This window comes from Ambystoma mexicanum, chromosome 10, assembly GCF_040938575.1.
Source record: "Ambystoma mexicanum isolate Mex_15411 chromosome 10, UKY_AmexF1_1, whole genome shotgun sequence".
In the NCBI taxonomy this organism is placed as follows: domain Eukaryota; kingdom Metazoa; phylum Chordata; class Amphibia; order Caudata; family Ambystomatidae; genus Ambystoma; species Ambystoma mexicanum.
Window position 1 is genome coordinate 1,234,141,848 of NC_090932.1, and position 19,134 is coordinate 1,234,160,981.

Consider the following 19,134-nt stretch of genomic DNA (forward strand, 5'->3'; position numbering starts at 1 on the left):
ATATCACGCATGGCCCATACACACACTCACACACGCTGGTAATGATGGTATGGTTTGTGCAGCCGGTGTCTAAAATCTGCGCTTCACATTTAAATATGTTATTCCCTGGGGTATTTGTTGATCCACTGCCGTATTTATTAAGCTGCCCAGAAATCAGGATAATGTGTATTCCTCCGGCCATAATAAATGCATTTACCGCCTGGGGTATGACACAAATGCAGCAACCTTGAAATTTCAAGCCCACGTTGTGGTAGTGTGGGTAGAGATGTAATTTACCACCTGCTTTAATTCTTTCCTAACAAGCGCCTATCATTTTTGAAGAAAATCAATTCATGATTTAGCAGCAAAATCGGGAGGGACAGGACATGGCAGTGGCACTCATTAAAGGGTCCAGGAGAGGGACTAAGGGGGAGTGTGGGGGGGGGGGGTCATTAAACGGTCCAAGAAGGACATGGGGGACACTCAATTAATGATCAAGCAGGAACATGGGGACAATCATTTAACGGCCCAGGAGTGACATGAGCGCACACATTTAACGGTTACGGAAGGACATGGGCACTCATTAAACAGTCCAGGAGGGTCGTGGGGCACTCATTAAAGGGTCCAAGTTGCCATTAGCACCCTCATTAAAGGGTTCAGGTATTAAAGGGACCAGGACGGACATGGCCGGGGACACTGATTAGATTGTCCAGGAGGGACATGGTAGACATCATTAAAAGGTCCAGGAGGGGCATGGACGCCCTCATTCAAGGGCCCAGGAGGGGGATGGGAGCCCTCATTAAATAATGGTCAAGGAGGAACATGGAAGTCCCCTTTAAAGGGGCTCCTACAGCTGCACCAGTGTCCATTGTTGTCGCTCAGTGAAGGATTCACTGTTGCAAATCTCTGGCTTCCTCTATGATGCCATCCTTGAGTGTGGGGGGAGGCGGCGGTGTGGCATGCAGTAGCCCTCGCATTGAATAGCAGAGAGCACTTTGCATTTCAAAGCTCTTTCCTGAAACCTGGAGCTGTGGAATCACCATATTTGAAATGACAGCCACGTGTGGGACTTTTAATGAACATATCTTTACACTTCCAAAGCTCCCAATGCCAGGGGAGTGCTTTGATATGCAGAATACTGTGTGGTTTTCACCGCAGGGCCTACTCTGGTGGTGACACCAGGAGGCTGACAACTGGTAACTCTGGCCTGCCTTTTCAAACATAATTTGCCCATAAACGCGGCTTACGATCTACATCATTTGCTTGCTGTTGTGTGAGTTGCTAGCTCAACCAGCAGCAACGAGGGGTTAAGCTGTCAGGGACCATTCCAGCCCCTTTAAGCGGTATCGCAATTAAGAGGGTTGAGGTCTTCGTTTTTTTGCATCAATCCAAAGATTTAGATGGACTTTAAACTCCATCATGGAACTCATTTAAAGGGGCAATAATGTAGGAAAGACGCATACACGGGAGGTAAGTGAATGTCCTTTATTGGTAACCAGCCTGAGCCCAGCAGCGCCCAGCCTACACAACACTTTAACACCTCTCAACCGTTTCCAAATCCAGAACCCTCAAGGAATGTAAACATGGCTCAGAGCAGGAGTGGAACTCTACGAGGTAGAATTCCACTCTAGCACAAGACATACATTACAACATTTCTCCCCCCTTTCCCCAGAACACATAAAAGGAAGAACTTCATCTAGATTCCACACAGGCGCCCACACATGCACACACGCAACCCACAAACACACACACACACACACACACACACACACACACGCACACACACACACACCGCACGAGGAAGGGAAAGGATGAAACAAAGGCCATAGAACCATGGCCCCCTGGACAAATCTAAAAACGAGAGCTATTGAACTATGGCTCCCAGGACAAAGTCCTTGTACTTAGAGGGAACCTTCCTCTTCCTGACAGGAAGGGCAAAACCCCCGACCTGCTCAGCCGCCCCAGAGACGGCAATCCCATCGTCACCCCCAGAACCGGTAACCCCTTCACTACAGTCAACAACCACGTCGTTGGCAGCGGGGTCAAATGAAGAATTCAACATGGAAGGGCCCTCACCCCGCAGAGCATCCATGACCACGGCATCATTCATGTCACCACCAGACCCCCCCAATTCACCACCAGCAGGGACCAACTTGTCCTTATCAACCACCACCACCCGCCTGAGACTCCACCTGGACCCGTCATCAAGTTTAACATACCCACGACCACATCTGGTGACCACACGGGGTTGCATAAACTTGCTCAATCCCTTAGCTACAAACCTGGGATTCTTGAACTGCACCCAATCACCAACCTTAACAGACAAGGGTTTCCTACGGGCCAATTGCTCATTCAGCAAACGCTGTTGTTCAGCCCGTACACGATTCAAAACTTCTCGCATATCCACCTGCGATTGGACACCACCACCTAGCGCAGGTACTCTCAACTTTGATCCAGGTTTCCTCCCTCGCATCAACTCGAAAGGAGAGTGGCCAGTGAAAACTGAAGGGGTCAGCCTGTAAGCTTTGAGCGACTCCGACAACACCCTGGCCCAGGGAAGACCGTTGGCAAGAGCCAGTTGAATAGCCCCCTTGACAAAACGGTTTGTGCGCTCAACAAGACCGTTGGCCTGTGGGTTGTACAATGCAGCCTTGTGGTGACGCACACCAAGCCCATCCAAGAATTTTTGCATGTGTCCTGACACGAACTGAGACCCATTGTCAGTCACTAATCCAGCAGGCACGCCTTCCTTGTTGAACACCGCACAGAGGAAATCTACAATTTTCTCGGCTGTAACAGTTGACATAACAGTGGCCTCGACCCACCTGGACGTATAATCCACCAAGACCACAACAAACTTAAGATCTCCTCCCAATGAGTCCATGGGCCCCATAATGTCAAGCGCCACCTTGGACCATACTTCACCGGGCACCTCCACTGGATAAACAGGCTGCAGGGAAAGAATTTTACTTTTATCACTTGCAGAACAAGCAGCACAATCTTTCACTACTGCCTCCACGTCAGCATCCATGCGGGGCCACCAATAATCTTCCCTCAACCTCCTTTTGGTCATGGATCTGCCTAGATGTCCTTCGTGTGCCAAACCAACAAGCTTCCCCCTAAGGGAACAAGGGGAATTAGGCTCAGACCTCTCGCCACACCCCATGGGCCAACAGACAACTCTTTCCAAACGTGACCGTAAGACTTGGACACGGCTGCATCAAGAACACCACTACTGAGCGCCGCCCTCACTCCAATCAACTCGGGATCCACCACACACTCCGTACTCCACTCACATTCCAACACCAGAGGTGCCATATTGGCAACCAAGGTGCAATCGTCCCCCACCTCTCCATGGACCTCCTCGATACCACTAGGGCTTGGAAACCGAGACAGACAATCCACCACTGCGTTCCTCACACCCGGTACATACTCCACTTTGAAATTATACTCGGCCATGTCTGCCATCCACCTCATGATCCTTGAGGATGCATGAGACAACCCTTTTGTCGTCATGACATGTACTAGGCGTTTGTGGTCGGTACGCAGAGTGTACTCAATACCCCACAAGAAGGTCCTAAAATATTTGGAAGCCCAGACAGCAGCAAGAGCTTCTCTCTGTATAACAGCATACCTACCCTCAGCCTCCCTGAGAACCCTGGAAGCGAATGCAATGGGACGAAGCTCACCATCAACCCTTTGCTCCAACACCGCACCTAAGCCATACTCACTTGCGTCCACAGTTAGGAAAGTTTCCCTGGACGGGAAAAGGAACTCAAGGATGGGGCCCGACTAATGTCCTCCTTCAACCTCAGGAACTCTGCCTGGCACTGGTCGGACCATGTAAAATGCGCACCCTTCCTCAGTAAGGACCTCATGCCGACTGTCTTATCGGCATACGATGGCACAAACCTGCTATAGTACTCAGCAAGACCCATGAAGGATCTCAACTGGTCCTTGCTAGCTGGGGCCGGAGCATCACTCAACGCCTTCACCAACTCGCTCTTGGGATGAATACCCTTAATGTCCAGGGAATGACCCAAGTACGTCACACTCGGAACACCTACTTTACATTTACTGAGTTTAACAATAAGTCCGCTGGGTTTCAGGACGCCCATCACTTCCAGAACCCTGGCATCATGCTCAACACGAGATGTACCCCACACAAGAATGTCGTCTTGGAAACATTCCACACCAGTAAGACCTGCAAAATGTTTCTGCATTATCCTCTGAAAAACAGCCGCAGCAGAGGCCAACCCTAAGGGCATCCTACAAAAACAGAATGCCCCAAAGGGGGTAACAAAAGATGTAAGGGGGCGCGACTCTACATGTAAATCTATCTGATGATAGGCAGACGACAGGTCAAAGGTGGAAAAACAGGAAGCACCACACACAAAGGAAAGCATTTCATTGATATTGGGCAAAGGATGTCTGTCAACCCATATGCAAGAATTAAGATCCCTGAGATCTACTCACATCCTCATGCCTCCGTTACTCTTACGTGCCAGAACCACCGGGGCCAACCATTCCGAACTTTCTACCTCTTCAATGACCCCAGATTCTTTAAGTTTGGCAAGATCTTCCTTTAGAGCATCACGATCCATAACTGGGACCCTTCTGACCCTGTGGACAACAGGCACTGAACCTTTCTTGAGAACAATCTTGTGGGCAAAGCCTTTCAAGTTGCCTAACTTAGAGGTGAAAACCGAGTGGAACTTACACTCCAGGACTTCCGCTGTAATTCCCACAGGCGATTCAGCACCCCCGTTCTCATCAGATACACTCATGACAGGGACTGGTTTTCCTGGTCTAATCTGCAACTCTAGGGCGGCCTGCTCGTCCCACCCCAGCGCAGGGTCACCCTTATGGGCCACGTACAACTTTCCCTTGGTCACCCGACCTTCAAACTCTATATTGGCTCCCTCGAACCCTAGAACCTTGATGGGTACTCGCTCGTAGGCACATGGGTTTATGTCAGGCGCAACCAAATCTGACACCATTGACCACGAGCGTCGCCCAAGCTCTCTTCACACAGCTCCCCACACTCAACAGTGAACCTTCAGAAGCACCACAATCGCTCTTGTCTGAACAACCCATGTACCCCACAATGGTCACTTCTTCTACATCATCACAAGGCTCTACCATGTTCATGGATTCTTTGGTAAACACGCCACTCTTGCACATGCGGGCATAATGCCCCTTGGATTTGCATCTTCTACACTCCACGTTGGAAGCAGGACATTCCTTTGCACCTGCCACGTGGCCACGCCAACCACATCTCTTGCACTGTTCCCTTGACGAGGGTATCACCCTACTATCTTTGTTCTTAGTCTTAGCATCAAAAGTTCTGCGGGGAGTCACTGCATGCACCGCTTCCCCTTTGTCCGCTAATTCCCTAACACTTTTCCTGGACTCTTCAATAGCCCGGGCAATCTCAATGACTTTTTCCAGGGGCGGATTCTTTTCTATCCACAGTCTCTCCCTTATACGTACATCCGAAGTGCGCATCATAACTTGATCCCGGATATACGCATCAATGGTACCAGTGAATTTGCACGTGGCAATCAAGGTGCGTAGGGCAGTCACATAGGCGTCTATGCCCTCACAGGAGCCCTGGACCCTTGAGAAAAAATTATACCTTTCAAGTACAATGTGCTCTCTCTTGCCAAATCATGCTTCCAGCTTCCCTAAAGCTGTCTCATAAACCAACACCACTCCAGGAACAGCGTCACCACCCTCGCTACCTTCTGCGGGTGCAGTGGGGGCAGCGTGCATGTTGGGGCCAGGGAGATGTCTGAATACTCTAAGACCTTCCGTTCCCAAACAATTTAGCAGGGCTGCTTCCTTTTCATCATCTGTAAACTTGGAGCCACCTGCCGCCCTGAGGTACACCTTGAAGGTGTCCACCCACAAGTCCCATGCAATGGCCGGCTCACCAGGGGTGGCCAAAAACGCTGGGGGCGGACGTGCGTTTTTGTGCTGCATATTTGGGGTAAACTAGCTAGGGGACAGTCAACTGCAATCACTTTAATGTACCTCCACTAAGTTCGTAAAACGCTTTCCAAGTCACTCACAGTTCTTGGGCGGTGAATGGCAGGGGGTCAACTGGCTTTTGGACCGGGAACGCAAAACAATGTCCCCCTTGAGAAGTGCAGACAGGGTTGCTTGCCAGATGACGGGCTTCCCAGAACCTTCTCCCCCTTGCCCCTCCTCCTGCTCACAGCACTGGCTCTAAGCCGGCCTCAATGAAGATTCTCCTCTCCGGGGAACGATGAAGGTGCCGGCAGCAAAGCCTCTCCCAGTAGCTCCGGGAGCAGGTCGCTCGACACGGACGGCGTCGGCAGGGGAGGGCTTAGCTACACACGGGTTTTCCGACTCTGCTGCAGGCAACCAGTCTGGTGCGACGACTGGTACGCGAAGGCAACGACCGTTGGCTCACAGGATCGGGCCGCTGGAAGGAGTGTAGGCAACTGCTGGGCAGTCGAGGAGGCAACGTGGGTCAAGGCTGGTTACCCTCGTCGCCAGTGTAGTAAAGACGCATACACGGGAGGTAAGTGAATGTCCTTTATTGGTAACCAGCCTGAGCCCATCAGCGCCCAGCCTACACAACACTTCAACACCTCTCAACCGTTTCCGAATCCGGAACCCTCAAGGAATGTAAAAATGGCTCAGAGCAGGAGTGGAACTCTACGAGGTAGAATTCCACTCCAGCACAAGACAGACATTACAACACTGTATCGCAATTAAAAGGGTTGAGGTCTTCGTTTTTTTGCATCAATCCAAAGATTTAGATGGACTTTAAACTCCATCATGGAACTCATTTAAAGGGGCAATAATTCCTGGTTTCCGTGCCAACCGGTTATGGAGGAAGAACATCCGTGTTATCGAAAAGCAATGTGATTTGGCTACTGTGTGCACATGTTTATTCAGAACTGCACTTTCCGGATTGCTGAGGCAGCCACCTTGAACCAGAAGAAGCATTTAACGAGCGCGGCCACTGCGAACTGATGCTTGTCGAGCCTAATCAACGCAGGTCCAATTTGGGAGTCACACATCTTTGCAGGGAGCGCCGAGAAATACAGTTTGAGTATTTATTGTTGCAGATCTGGATATGAATTAAGGCCAATAATGAGCCCTACCAAGCGGGAAAACAGGATTTAAGGCAAACATCAAAGTAGACATCCAATTCCCCATAAACATAAACCATGATCATTACGCCTACTTAAATGGCAAGGAAAAGGTAAGATCATGAGGGAATAAGGAAAGTTGGGTGTGCTTAGGAATGAGCTATGCTGTTAGCAATTCAATGCAATGTTGAAAGTTAAGATATGGGAAACAAAGCATCATTTGAAACTCACACACACCCGTATAAACAGTCGTATCAGGAACAAAGAGTTGGGAATTCTGGAATCAATAACATTACGACTGTGAAATCTCTTTGCCAGTTTAGAAAATGCTTTTTTCTGCATACAATACCCATTTATAGAATTCAGAAGTAGTAGTAGTTTGTCATTTGTAAATCACCTTCATCCCATTGGTACGGCCTCAAAGCGCTTGTTGGTGAACGCCCTCGGGGGATAAAAGTCCAAGGTAGGGAAAATTGTCAAAAGGTAAGAATGCGTGTGTGCATTTGGCCAAAAAGAAGTTGGGTGAGATGGCTGGGCCCCAGTTAGCTACCCATGTTCCTCAGGCATGTGGATGGGTGCTGTGAGGAGGTAAGGAGAGTGCCCAAATTCAAGAGGCTCATCATGTGTCCAGCTACACCGGATTTTTGTTGTGGGACTTGGCTGCAAATGCGTGTAGGTGAGCGGCCGTGCCTGCGGCTGTAGTCCAATGAAGTGGCCCGTAATACGTATCTTGTGCCCCAGTTGATACTTTGCTTACGACATAGCCATGGAATCTGTTTGTCCTGTCTGCTCGAAATCATACTTTACTCTGGAGATATGCAGGGGAGGCAAATAGTGTCACGGCCTGGTTGTCACGATGGCAAGCATAAAGTGGGGATGGGTTTGTCAGGTTGCAGGAGGGAAGAGTCAGGGTTTGAGGGCCTTCCTAAAGGAAAGGTGGTCCTCTACGCAGTGGATGCTGAGTGGAAGGGAGTTCCAGAGTGTGGGAGCTTTGGACAGAGAAAGAGGATTCTCCTATTCTAGTGGAATTGAAAGGGGGGTATCACAAGGAGGAGGGAGGACCCTGGTATAAGTCTTCAGTTTGGTTGGTATTGTGTACGTTTGTGTTGGAGGAATTCAGGGCCTGTCTTGTGGAGGGCACAGTGGGTAATGCACATGGCCTTCAAAGTGGGCATTCGGCCAAATGAAAGAAAGTGGAGTGCCTTGAAGGCAGGAGAAATGTGTTGTCTGGGGGAGAGAGCAAGGAGGAGCCTAGCTGTGGTGTTTTGGAGCCATTGGACTTTTCTGAGCTTATAGGCAGGGGTGCCCAGATGGAGGGAATTAGGGTAGTATAGACGGCAAAGCATAATGGCCAAAATTGCTGTGACTCTGTGAGAGTAGGAGATATAGGGAAGATTTGTCTGAGGATGCAGAGGTGAAAGTGCCATGCTCTAGATACGGCATTGATGTGGTGAGAGTGCTAGCTACGAGCCCAAGGGGCACCCCAAGGTAATTTACAAGTTGTTGGTGAGGAAAGTGGAGATCCACCCTAAAGCAGGGTCCCTGATGCCTAGAGAGTGGAGTCTGTCCATGAGGATGGTGTGTTTGATGGTTTCAAAGGCTGCCGAAAGGTCAAGGAGGAGAAGTACAGCACAGCCTTCTGAGTGTGCCCTTCTTTTCATGTCATCCCAGATGGAGACGAGGCTGTGAGTGGTCTGAATCAGGGCTGGGCATGGTCTTGTAAGCAATTGGACCTGTGACGAGGCAGAGCTGTGAGTATGCTGGTATGCTGGTCTAAGAGTTTGCAACAAAGTGGTTGTTTGAGATCGGCCGGTAGTTGGATGGAAAGAGGGGGGGTCAAGGGGAGTTTCTTTTTAATAAGGGCTCGACGTGGGTCACCCAGCAATGTGGGGTCACAGGACAGACACCTGGAATTCTGAGCCAAGCTCCATCCACCAGGTCATCAATTAACAGGCATTTGGAAAGGTTAGACATGGTCAGCAGTTTCCCTAGCCCAAAAGCTTGGCATATGCACATTTGGAGGATTCTTTAGTCTGACGACCCACGCTCTTCAATTAACATCATGTAAGATGTGTTATTATAACATACCTTTCACTTTAGTTCAGGGGTTTGCAACCTGCAGCTCTCCAGATGTTGATGCTGAAGTGAAAAACACCCCGGCAGCCATTTAAACATTTGAAAGGGAAATGCATTCATTTTTAAAGCTTCTCCTCTGTGTTACTTTCCACAGGCTTTGGACTGAAAGACATGAATGACTACCGAGTTGTAAGCAAGATGACTTAATTTCCAGTTTTTTCATTTTTTACAAATATATACTGAAAGGAAACAGTGATTTCCGTCTGTATTTATGTGTAAAAATAAGTAAAAACAAAAAACTGGGAGCCTTCTCCATAGTTCACTGCAATAGGAGAATCCCACAATGAGCTGATTACACTGAAAGGACTGACCCAGACTTCCTTTAAAGATCCTTGGTTAGCATGACAGCAGGGGCCACTGTGTTCAGTACACTGGATTTGGCTTCATCGCCCCAAGTAATACTGCATCTGGAGAGTAGGCATCTCACCACTTTATCACACATGATAGTACTTTTAGGTTCACACGTTTGCCGTTTAGGGCGGGTTTTGGCAGGAGCTTTCTTTCAACGTGCATGCAGCACTGGGTCACATAAGAGGGGTGCTGTATTTCCAAGATGACCTCTTGGCAACTGGCAGGACAGTGAAAGAGCGCAACAGAACATTGACTGGAGTTCATAAGGTATTGAGCAGGGTGGGCCTAACACTTCAAAAAAGCAAGTGTCACTTAAGAAATAACGAAATTGATTATTGAGGACACAGGCTTAGAGCCTCTGGTGTGTCGCCTAAAAAGTCTGGTTGAGGCGAGTTTGGATTTTCCTGCTCCCAACGATAGGCAAGGGGTGACCTCCTTTCTGGGGGTCATAAAGTATTATTCAAAGTTCATCAGGGATGTTGCTGATCTTTGTTAAAATATATGAATTTGTGCAAGAAGGAAACAGTGTTTCAATGGTCTCAGGTGTGTGATCAGAAATTTGCTAAAATAAAAAAAAGCCCATATCAGAGACAGACACTCTTGGTAGCTTTGAGATGAACTGTGAAACATCCATTATGACGGATAAAAGCACTAGTGGTCATGGGGTGGTTTTGATACAAAAGCAGAATGGCTGCGACAGGGTAATTGCTTTTGCATCCAGAGTTCTTAGAGTTGGCTATCCACAAGGGCCACAAGGGCATCCTTACAAGTCAATACATTGATTGCAAGCACTTTCTGCCCTGAGTAACCGGACTAGTGTAGAGGAGCAGCCGAGTGTCCCTGCAGGAAGTCCCATACCCCTTCACGCCTATATGCTGGAAGTCAGAAGTTGTGCCATGTTTGACACCAGTGAATGTGACAATCCCGCGGAGAGTCTTCGAAAAATGGTATTCACTAAGAAAACCCTTTCTGATGTATCCCCAAAGAGATGATCATATCTTGGAGGGAATCCCTGAAGGGATATGAAGATGAGAGAAAGACAATTGGTGACATCACAAGAGAGTGTGACGCACTGAGAAGACTGGCTGAAGAAGAAAATGTATGTACCTTATAGAATCTGATGGTGAAGTAATGAATAGAGTAAATGTTCATATGGGGAATAAAGATTTCACGTGTGAGAAGCATTGCAGAAAATGCAAGCAGTTTAATAACTGTACAGATGCAGTAACGCAAGTAGACCAAGTGATCATAGAAGCTAGCTATATGTAGTGAATATACTGCATGCTGTGCCGCCAGCCATTATATAGAATCTGGACATCAGCCTCACAATTTTAGTAAGCTCAATGCCCAAGGAGAAGGTGGCTGAAAGCTGTGTCGCAGCTAGAAAGCAGCTGAAATCGTGGAAGGACCCAGAGAGGCTTTCTGGCCTGGTGTCAAAGGCTGGAGCAGCCAATAACTGGTTATCTATTCTCAAAGCAGTAATTGTCGGAAGCCGAATCCGGTGTAAAGAAAGAACACCATGAGTGCCAAGTTTCTTCATTTAAGACAATTAAAATGCTATAAAATGGGCCGATTTGCGGTTTCCTGGACTATGGCTAGAAGTAGAAGGTGGGCATGCGGCTCTAGACTTAAGATAGCGTGCGCTTGCACTCCCATGTATTCTCAGGAGCAAGGATACTTTGCAAGGCCAAGTTCAAAGGCAATCTGAATGGCACAAGACATGGGTGATGAGAGATGTTAGGCTAATTGGTTAGGGAGACACGGTCAAGTCCACCTACTGATACCTGGGTTACTAGCTTACGTGTTGCTAGTGAATCGAATGTTTCAGAAGGGCACCAGCATGCCAACCAATTGTAGAAGGCCATATACTGAAGAGCCTTCTAGTTTGAGAGCCAATGATATATTGTGTATCTAATAAGTGTCAAAGATGACTTGCACTAGGGGTGGGCATAAGTTGTCCACCTGACTGTAGAGACTCAATCACAACCCGATCCCCTACAGAAAGTATACTTGGATGTTCCCCTTAAGCCTATTAAAATCCATTGTAGGTTTTTTTTTTTTTGACTGCCATGTAGTATGACATCACGTATGACGAATTTTCACTATATAAATGTAATTTTTCATGAAATGCGTTGAGTTGAACGACTGAGATTATGCTGTGAGGAGTCTGTTGATGTCTCTTGTAACTCCCTGTTTTAGACAATTGATAATAAAACTGCAAAAAAAGACTTTGCTTTCTTTCTGTGTTGGTTTGATCATTTGGTGTAAGAATTATTCTGCATCCCATCTGCTGCACAATATGCTACCTATTTAAGGGCCATAAGCTCACTACTAATAAACGCACTAGTGATACTGCTTCAGGTGTAAAATTGACCGGCCACTAGATGTATAATTTCAGCTGTCTACTGCCAGGCCTGTGAACTAGAGGTACACTGACAACCTCATGAAACATTGGCAAGTACCTGAAAGTTCTTTTTGATACCAAAACAAGTGAGTCTTCACCCTTGGCATCGGCAATGGCACTTAATCATTTATTTACTCTTTCCCCTGAAAAGCGGGATTCGCAGAAGTCCCGGTTCAGGCAAATGGACATTCCTTTTAAAAGACTTACATTATAATGTCATGAGTCAAAATAAGATGGAAATGAATAAAGATGATGTATTATTTCACACTATGCTGGAAGGCTAATAACATGTGTGTCTTTTATTTGAGTTGGGGCTATGTATATACACTGGTTATTTATTTCCTGGATAACTTGTATTGCCCCTATGACACCATTCTCCTGCTCCCACCATTTTCTGTTTGTCAGTCACCTCTCTGTACTTGCTCCGCACCATTCTAACAGCCATCTACTCCAATGCAGGTCGGCCATCACTATATTCCCGCAGAGGACAGATGGGAAACATGACTTCCGGATCTGGAATGCCCAGATTATCCGCTATGCTGGCTACAAGCAACCAGACGGAAGCATCTTGGGGGACCCAGCCAATGTCGAACTAACAGAGGTAAACTGGCGCAGACTGGCAGGGATTGGGGCCATAGCCGACAACGGGGCCCACAGGTTTTGTTTTTGGTAACGACCATTTCCATCGGGGTCCACCTCGTGCGGGAGATTGAACGTGAAATGTGCACAGTGGGCAAGGAGTCCTGGGTCATTTCCCATTATAAGTGGAAGCCATTCGAGGTGAATTGCATCAATCACACCATCAGCATCCTACTTTTCCCACTGGCACATCTCTAAATTGGAAACTCTTTAAGGGCCATTGGGAAGTGCCAAAAATTGGAGGAAGTATGACAGCGTTTGCACTGCTAAAATATCGTGCAAGCCAACTCGATGCATTTCGCTTGAAATGGGGGGTCATCTAAAATGGGACCTTACCCAGCATTCATTCTCTGATTTTACGTAATGTATGCATCGCCCTATGCTTCTCAGAATTTGCCTTGCTTTGACTAGTGGGCATTATCACACGTGTTGAGTTTCTGCATCCAAAAATCTTCAGCTCCACACTGAGATGGTCATTGTGTGGCCTGCCACAGAAGAGTCACTCTTTGGTGCCAGTATCTCAATTCCCTTGGTATCCTGACTGAACTGTAAGCAGGAGAGTTGGTGAACATTAGCTCAGAAATAATGGATATCTCACTACATTATGTCCACTCAAATAAGGCACAAGAGTTCAATGTGTAACAAATGTTTCATTTTAATTTTACCTCGAAGTGGTGCTTTCCCACCACCATTAGTTTTGGCACATAAATTGCACTGAAGTACCACCTAGTGACAAAACATACATTTTGCTCATAGGTGGCAGTTATGGTATATAGGCTACACTGCTGTGGCTCAGGAATGGTGCGCAGGTGCCAAATCTCCACTCTACACTCTGCTATATCTGATACTCTTGATATCCTTGCCCCTGTCATGAGAATCCGCCAGAAGCCCAAAGCCAAATGTAACTCCTGGTATGACTCGGATTTCGTCACCCTTAAACACAAGTGCAGGGTGGCAGAGAGGAAATGGCGTGCTTCATGTTCATCCTCTGACAAACTGGCCTGCTGCCTGCTCCAAAGGCAATACTGGCTCTCTGTTCTCACCAAGAAGAGAGCCCTTTTCCAAGCCCGCATCTCTGCGGCATCTAACAACTCGGCCGAACTCGTTAAAATCTGCAAGGAGCTGTCCAACCCTGCTGCAGTCTCTACCTCTCCTGTCCCCTCCCAGGCCCTCTGCACGGCACTGGCCTCTGACTTCATCTCAAAAACTCAGGACATCCTGTCTCACTCTCTTCCTATCACCTCCCCACCTCTGTTCCCTGGTCTTCCTCTGGCCCTTCTGTAGCCACCCCTCCTCCCTCCTTCTCTGCATTTCCCCTTTTTTCTGCTGATGAGGTTTCAAGACAAGTCTGATCTATGAAAGTCTCGTCAAAACAGGTCCACCCCTGTTCCTCTAAAACTATCAAGGACCACATCGACTCCTTGGCTCCTGCCCTGGCTGACTTCTGCAATCACTTCTTCGCCTCTGGAGTCTTCCCATCCCCCCTCAAGCACTCCCTTGTGCACCCCCTTCTAAAGAAACCCTCTTCCGACCCCTCTTGCCCGGCTAACTATCGCCCAATCTCTATCACTCCCTTCCTGGGCAAGCTCCTGGAGAAACTGGCCATCTCCCAGCTTAATCTCCATGCTGAATCTGTTGGTAGTCTTCATGACCATCAGTCTGGCTTCAGAGCTGCCAGAAGCACGGAAACTGCTCTCCTGATCATCCGTGAGGACCTGCTCTCCAACCTTGACTCTAACACCCCATGTGTTCTCATTTTGCTTGATCTCTCTTCTACCTTTGATACTGTCAACCATACCATCCTGCTCAACCGTCTCCGTGATAACCTGGGTATCACTGGTCAGGCTCTGGCGTGGCTGACCTCTTTCCTCTCCAATTGACCCTCCCAGGTCCAACTGGGGTCCTTCCACTCTGACATCTTTTCTCTACCCGTGGTGTGCCCCAGGGGTCTAACCTCTCTCCCTGGCTGTTCAACCAGTATCTGGCACTTCTTGCCTACCGCATCGCCGCTCTCTGCCCCAATGTTAAGTGCTATGCGGATGATACCCAGCTCATTTTCAGGCTACCCTCGGCCTCCTCTTCCCCTTCCCTCATCTCTGACTGTCCTTCTGCTATCCATGACCTCTGCCTTAATGCCAGTACGACTGAGATTCTACTCATCGGCACACCCACTCCCTCCTTCCCTGCAGCTCTCTGGCCGGCCTCTCTTGGCCCCCTTCCTGCTCCTACCTGCAAGGCAAAAAACCTTGGGGTCATCTTCGACTCCACACTCTCTTTCTCTCCTCACATATCTGACCTCTCTAAGAAGTCACACTACCAGCTACACCTCCTCAGAGGTATCCTTCCTTTCCTCTCCTTCCCCCAGACGCTCACTGTCTCTAGAGCCCTGGTTCTCTCGAAGCTGGAATACTGTAACAGCCTCTATCTAAATCTGCCTGCCTCTACTCTCTGCCCTTTACAGCTCATCCAGAACAGGACTGCGAGACTTGTCCTTGGCCTCAAGCCCAAGGACCGTATATCTCCAGGACTGAAATCACTACACTGGCTCCCAGTGGCTGCAAGTATTAAGTTCAAAACCCTCTGCATTGTCCACAAGGCCTTCTGGGGCCTTGGGCCAAAATACCTTCAACTCTCTCTACCTAAATATCTTCCTTCTCGAGATCTTCGCTCATCTGCCTCCAACTCCCGCATGGTCAGCCGCTTCTCCAAGCAACGAGTTGGGGGTAGATCTCTCTCTGCAGCAGGGTCCTCCCTCTGGAACTGCCTCCCTGCCTCCCTGAAACTTGAGGAGAACGATCTCCGGTTCCGGAAGCACCTCAAAACCTTCCTCTTTGCCTCTGCTTTCTCTCCCCCTCTCCCCTGCTAAAATCACTGAAACTGCACTGAATCTGCAACTGGGCACTCACTGATCTCGGTCCTTGGCCCAGCCACTCTTCCCTGCATTGCCCCGCTGGCAACCCCTGCACTGCGGGACTGTCTCTGTATCCCTAGAGCCCCCCCTCCCAGCACTTGTCTGCACTTACCTTGCACTTGCCACCAGCGGGCCCTTATTATTTATCTTGTATTCTACTAACACTGTACTGCACTTCCCCTCTCCCTTTCCCCCTGCACTTTTCCCTTCCCCTTTACCCTTGCACTTGCGCGATCTGAATGTCACCTGGCCTAGTAGGATCGTTGTCTGTCTTCCCCTTGTTCCCCCCCTGCCTCGTCGCGCCTTGAAACACTTGTGTATAGGCGCTTTACAAATGCCATATCATATCATATCATAAGTGGAAGAAGCCAAGGATGTTCTTAAATATATTTGGGAGGTATTAAGCAAAAGCGTGTGCACGCTATTGAAACACAGAGACAGGCAAGAGGGGTGGTAGGTGGGAACGGTGTAGTGATGGGATGCTGCACTCCTCCCCACATGTATTCCTTCTCCCCATTCTCCCTGACTCAGACCTTAGAGGTGGTCTTCATGGCCCTTTAGCCTAACCTTTTTTTTCTATTTTTTTTTTATTTGGATCTAATAGATCTTTACAAACTATAAAAATAAATCAACATTTTACATATTTGCCACAGTTAAAATACAATTAACTCACAAAACATTTCAACGCAATACAAGACAAGCCTAAAAACAATAAATCAAAAGAGAAAAAAGAGGAAGAGAAAAAGAAAATAAAAGACCTAAAAAGCAAAGGGAAAAGAGGAAAAATAGAAAACCTTAATTTCCCCAAAAACCTGCACCCCATACTAGATTGTTAATTACTACAGCTATGTTAAGCCGTAATAATTGTGGAGGCATTGATCCCAGATTGCCCAGTGCTTGGATGGGCCAAACCTAGCCTTGAAAGGACCTGGCCTACTGCTATCGTCAGGGTGGTGTTATGCCCCGAGATCAGGCGATTCCAAAAACTCTCTGATTGCAAGCAGTCCATTTTGTGCACAAATTTCCCAAAATAGAGGACTCTAGTCTCCCAAGTTCCTTTGCATTCTATGAGTAAGTGGTGCAGGTTTTGCTTATTTTGGGTTACACAGATTTTACAAAACGATATGATGTTCTGACTTTGGCCTCTAATGCTTAGGATCTCGCCTGTATGAATTAGATGTTGGCGGGCTCTAAGGAAAACGTATCTTCATTCACTACAAGGATGTTTTAGCAGATAATTGGGCAAATCTGCCAATTTTATTTCCACTACTAGGAAGCCATTCTTCGGTTTTACCAGCCTCTTTTCCAGTCCTGTTTTGATCCAGTCCATTGTTTCCAGTTCTTTCTTTGCTTTCAATAGATTCTCTTTCAGGGTTATTACTGTTGAATCAGCACCTTCCAGATTTCTTTTAGCTTTTATAGCCAAATCATGGAGAATCTTCGAGCTGTCCTTTTGGAAATGATGATTAACATCTTTGTAAAGAGATTCTTTTTGTGGAATTATTATTAGCCTGAAGAGAGATAACAATCTCCAAGTGACCTGTTGCTGCAAGGATTTTAGACCAAACTCAAAACTTAATACCTGAATGGGCAAACAGCTGTGCAGTCCCAACGAGCTCTTCCAGGTGTGACCCTCCACCTGTTGCCAATCCAACTCCCAGAGCTTTGGTTGAGCCTCCAACCCACACAATATCACAGGAATTACTTTGGCATTATAAAACTTTATTAATGGTTTGATTGAAAATGTACAAAGCTAAAAGAAGATCTTTTTCATCTGAGGTATAGCTTTATCAGCTTTAGATCTGATTTCAAGTTCCACTTTACTTACTGTTGGGTAGGCAAACATAGTGTAACCCAGATAGACTAATTTGTCTACCCTTGTAATAGCCTCTCCTTCAGAGTTTGAGTTGAGTTTGGGACTTGCCATGGTCCATTTTTGTAGAAAATCTCCCAGATCTGAAAGGTATAGGTTGAAGAAAAATGGGGCTCCCATACAACCATGTCACACACCTTGCTCCACATTGATTGTACTAGAGAGATGACCAGCCTCATCTAATCTTACCATGAGCGTGGTGTTTTTGTGGAGCTCAATTAGAATCACCAGGAACTTGTTTGGGAGGCCCCACCCTCTCAATTGTGCCCACAATAACTCCCTTTTTACCAGGTCAAATGCTTTAGAGAGATCTACCCAGGCTCCAAAAAGCGGACCCTCTCCAAATTTCCTTGTATGTTCTTCTAATAGGCTCAGGGTGTTGTAGATATTCCTCGCCTGAAGCCTGTTTGGAATTTGGAGATGATGTTGCTTGATTTGGCCCAATCCTCTAGCTCTAATAAGAGTATCCGCATGAATATCTTACTCTCGATGTCCAAGAGGGCGATGGGCCTATAATTTTCGGGCTGTGATCTGTCCCCTCATTTAAAGAAAGGTATTATGATTGCTTGTTTCCAAGAAGGAGGGAAGCATTTTGACTCTAGTATTTCCCTATAAAGGGTATCGAGAAGTGTCGCCCAGGTGTTAACGTTAGACTTCAGAACCTGATAAGTTAGCCCGTTTGGGCCCGCTGCCTTTGATGATGAGGCGCTCCTTATTAGGTCTTCTATTAGTTTTACATCAAAATTAAGTTCCCACCTGGCGACCTCCTGTTGATTTTCCTTGTTTACATTTTTCCAAACCTTGTTTCTCTGGTGCCGAAAACCGTTTTGGAGGACGTGTCCTTGGTTGTCACTGACTTAATCTTTCACTGGTGCTGTTCAGCCAATGCTAGACACATAAGCGCTCATTACGAGTTTGGTGGTATCTCGGTGGTTATACCGCAGTGATACCACCAAACGGTATTACCATTCCCGCACTTGGTTAATACCACCAATTTTTTTGAGGTAAAGGGCCTCATCACGAGTTGGGCGGTAGCACTTAAATACGGCAGTAACACTGTTAACGCTGCAATTAAGGGCTGGACTGTTAACTCCAGTTTTTTGCTGGAGGTGAAAATCCCATTTAGCTCCCCATTTAGCTCCCCATTTTTGACACTACTAGTGCCAGCGCTATTACTGCTGGTGCTAATAGCACCCCTAGCCCCATTGGGTCCAGAGGACCCAATGGAGAATGGGGATTTACCATTACCGCCCAACCCATGATGGGACGCTAATAGCGCCGGACCGGGTCACGGTAACTCAATTAAAGTTAGGCGGTATCCCGGCTGTATTACCGTCGGGATTCTGCCCAACTCGTGATGCGGCCCAGAGTGTAACTCCTCCACTTTACCTCCAAAAATAAGCAGTATTATCATCTGGTAATTCCACCAGAGGTAACGCCGCTAAACCTGTAGTTTGTTGGTGCGGGAAAAATTGAGGTAAACGGAATTACCTCCAATTTTTTCCTGCACTGCCAAACTCCTAATGAGGCCCAGAGTCTTTTCTTTATCGCTGCTGATGCAGTGGGTGGTCAGAGACTCTGCTATGGATGATTGGATGGGGTTCATGCTAGAGCCTACTAATTGGTAATCAATGCTGTGTGTGGCAACATATATATTGGCTCAAGGTTTCTCCCCTGGCTAGACAAGGGATTCCCTTGGTTGTTTTGTAAAGAA

General features: G+C 47.5%; 1 protein-coding gene across 2 annotated transcripts in view; it reads left to right on the forward strand.

The window, feature by feature from the left end:
- Window positions 1–19,134, forward strand: part of NOS1 (nitric oxide synthase 1) — an 833,905-nt gene that overhangs the window by 615,462 nt on the left and 199,309 nt on the right. For both annotated transcript variants that reach the window (XM_069619207.1, XM_069619208.1), the window contains exon 8: window positions 12,457–12,598. In XM_069619207.1, the coding sequence (XP_069475308.1) occupies window positions 12,457–12,598 (142 nt within the window). The remainder of the gene's footprint in view (window positions 1–12,456; window positions 12,599–19,134) is intronic.